The sequence below is a fragment of the Drosophila bipectinata genome, unplaced genomic scaffold (assembly GCF_030179905.1).
Source record: "Drosophila bipectinata strain 14024-0381.07 unplaced genomic scaffold, DbipHiC1v2 scaffold_220, whole genome shotgun sequence".
Lineage (NCBI taxonomy): Eukaryota > Metazoa > Arthropoda > Insecta > Diptera > Drosophilidae > Drosophila > Drosophila bipectinata.
The window spans coordinates 6,003-8,511 of record NW_027222866.1 but is presented as its reverse complement, the minus strand read 5'-3'; the positions used below and the strand labels follow the sequence as shown (position 1 = coordinate 8,511).

Below are 2,509 nucleotides of genomic sequence, written 5' to 3'. Positions count from 1 at the left end.
AAAAAGTCAGAAAGGAAAGCTCACTTCGGGGGAGCCGACGTTAGTATACCCTCGCCCTTAGGTGGCAGGATATGTTATAGGATAATGTCGTATGGGATGGATACTTTGAATAGTACTGCAATTGAGTGTGACATTTTTCGAGATGGAGTTATAATACCCTTTGCAAGGGTATAAACAGGGGGATCAGCCAGTAGCAACTACACGGCAGCAGCAGGACTCCATCAGGAGAGCCAGAACGAACCAGATACGCAACGTATGCTGCCACGTGGCTGGTGGGCGCCTTTTGTCTGGCGTCCGCCCATAAAAATTGAATTTGGCCACGTTATAACTCAATTCACACATGGAGCTGGCTGACAGGAATCAGTAAGCCGGAGTTCTGCAAGACTTTCAACATCTCCCACATCCAGACGAGGGACGGAAGGCTAGACGTGAGTGTCGACAAAAAATTACTAAAGAACTGCAGAATTATGGAATTTAAAATTAAATCTTTTAAGGAGGGGGTTTTTTGCTTTAAATGTCAAAATTCCATGGCAGACACTGAGAAACTATTCAATACTCAGGACCTCTGCATTTTTAGCCTATGTGGTCACAATGACAGGCAAAGTGGACATATTGGCGGAGTTGCCACAACTGCTGCACATAATGGCGAGTCACAGCATCATTTCCCGGAGCACCGTCACAGAGAGTATGGCCAAGTTCGCGTTGAACAAGCTGGCCGATTCCGATGCCCATGAGAAGACGGTGCTTCGACTCCTCCTAACCATTGAGGAACACTTTCGAGAGTACTTCGATACCTACAAGAAGGAGGTGGAGCTGCAGCGGATCGCGGCCGAAACCCTGTGGCATCTCATCCAGCGCTACATGATCGCCATGCAAGTGGACACGAGTTGCACATGTCCCCAGATATATGAGATAGAAACGGAGGATGCGATTTTGAACAAATACCATATGCACTATCAGGTATAGGAGCTATAGCGATTTTTAACATTTGGTGATAACTTTTATGTTTAATGAAAGGTTATAGACGGTTCCAATAAAACCCAAAAATGGGCCATTCAGGCTCTGAGGCCCTTCGTCCTGGCCTTTCGACGGGAGTGCGCCAAGGTGAACCTGAATGAGGACACTCCGTTCGTGATGGGCGATGCCTTCCACAAGCCTATAAAGTTTTTCATCGAACTGGTGGATGAGATATTCGACTATTTCTACAGTGCCTACTTGCAACTGGATTGCGGCGCCCGGCTGTTGGACCCTCTGGACATTAAGACCCTGGAGCACTACAAGAACTTGCTGGCACCGAACGAGGACTTTGACGAGTACTTCATGCACAACATGAGCTTCTGCAAGTGCCTCAGGATTCCGCCCAAGTGCATTGAGCAGAAGGTGGACGATTGCCAGCCGAAGAAGGACCTGCTCGACCACTTCAAAAACTTGGCCAAGAAGTCGAGGTGTGCCCAAAGGGTGGCCAAAATGTCAAGCCAACTGCCGGAATCCTGTGCTTCTGCCTCGAAGCCCGACGAGTCAATGGTATTCAGCAGTGTGGTCAGCGAGTTGAGGCTGCGGAATGATCCCGCGGTAGTCTCGAAGACCTCACTGCAGACTGGGGACTCCGCATACCGGCAGATCCACGAACGCTATGTCTCGGACCAATTGCGCCGGGCTCTCAGTCTCTCCAACTACAGGTTGAGGGTCGACTAGGCTTTGGAACACTACTTGTTGCTCAAATACTATTGGTTTTCCCACAACTCCCAATTAAGTCACATTAAATTGTATAATCGTTGAAAGAGAAGTGTATGCATTTTCCCTTTCGACTTAGGTTGAAGTGCGCTTCCTTGATAGCGCTTCAGATTTGAAAAGCACTTCATATTGTGAGAGTCTTAACGTCATAGTTTCAATTTTAGTCCAGTGCTTAACTTACATTTGTAAGTACCATACTGAGGTAAAGCTTATTTTCAAGGGATCTCTGAGAATCTGATGAGAATTGGGGAAGATATAGCCATCACTGTGGACCCTATAGGGGAAAACATCATTTTCCTCATTTTCAAGGGATCCTATCACGAAAAATGGACAAAAAATCGAAAAAATATTTCGTCTCAGGATTTTGATGCAGAATGGTGGCGAATCGATCCAGAAATCGATTAAGGTACTCCGCTTGAGAATCGGATAAGAATTGGGGAAGATATAGCCATCACTGTGGGCCCTATAGGGGAAAACCTCAGTTTCCTCATTTCAAGGGATCCCATCACGAAAAATGGACAAAAAATTGAAAAAATATTTCGTCTCAGGATTTTGATGTAGAATGGTGGAGAATCGTTCCAGAAATCGTTTAAGGTACTCCGCTTGAGAATCGGATAAGAATTGGGGAAGATACAGCCATCACTGTGGGCCCTATAGGGGAAAACCTCAGTTTCCTCATTTCAAGGGATCCCATCACGAAAAATGGACAAAAAATTGAAAAAATATTTCGTCTCAGGATTTTGATGTAGAATGGTGGAGAATCGTTCCACAAATC

General features: G+C 46.0%; 1 protein-coding gene across 1 annotated transcript; it reads left to right on the top strand.

Annotated features, from left to right (window-relative positions):
- The first annotated feature begins 510 nt into the window (after window positions 1–510).
- On the top strand, window positions 511–1,786 carry LOC138927333 (uncharacterized). The gene is made up of 2 exons (XM_070282690.1): window positions 511–960; window positions 1,018–1,786. The coding sequence occupies exons 1-2, from the start codon at window positions 592–594 to the stop codon at window positions 1,693–1,695; spliced, it is 1,047 nt and encodes a 348-aa protein (XP_070138791.1). The 5' UTR covers window positions 511–591; the 3' UTR covers window positions 1,696–1,786.
- Window positions 1,787–2,509: the final 723 nt, after the last annotated feature.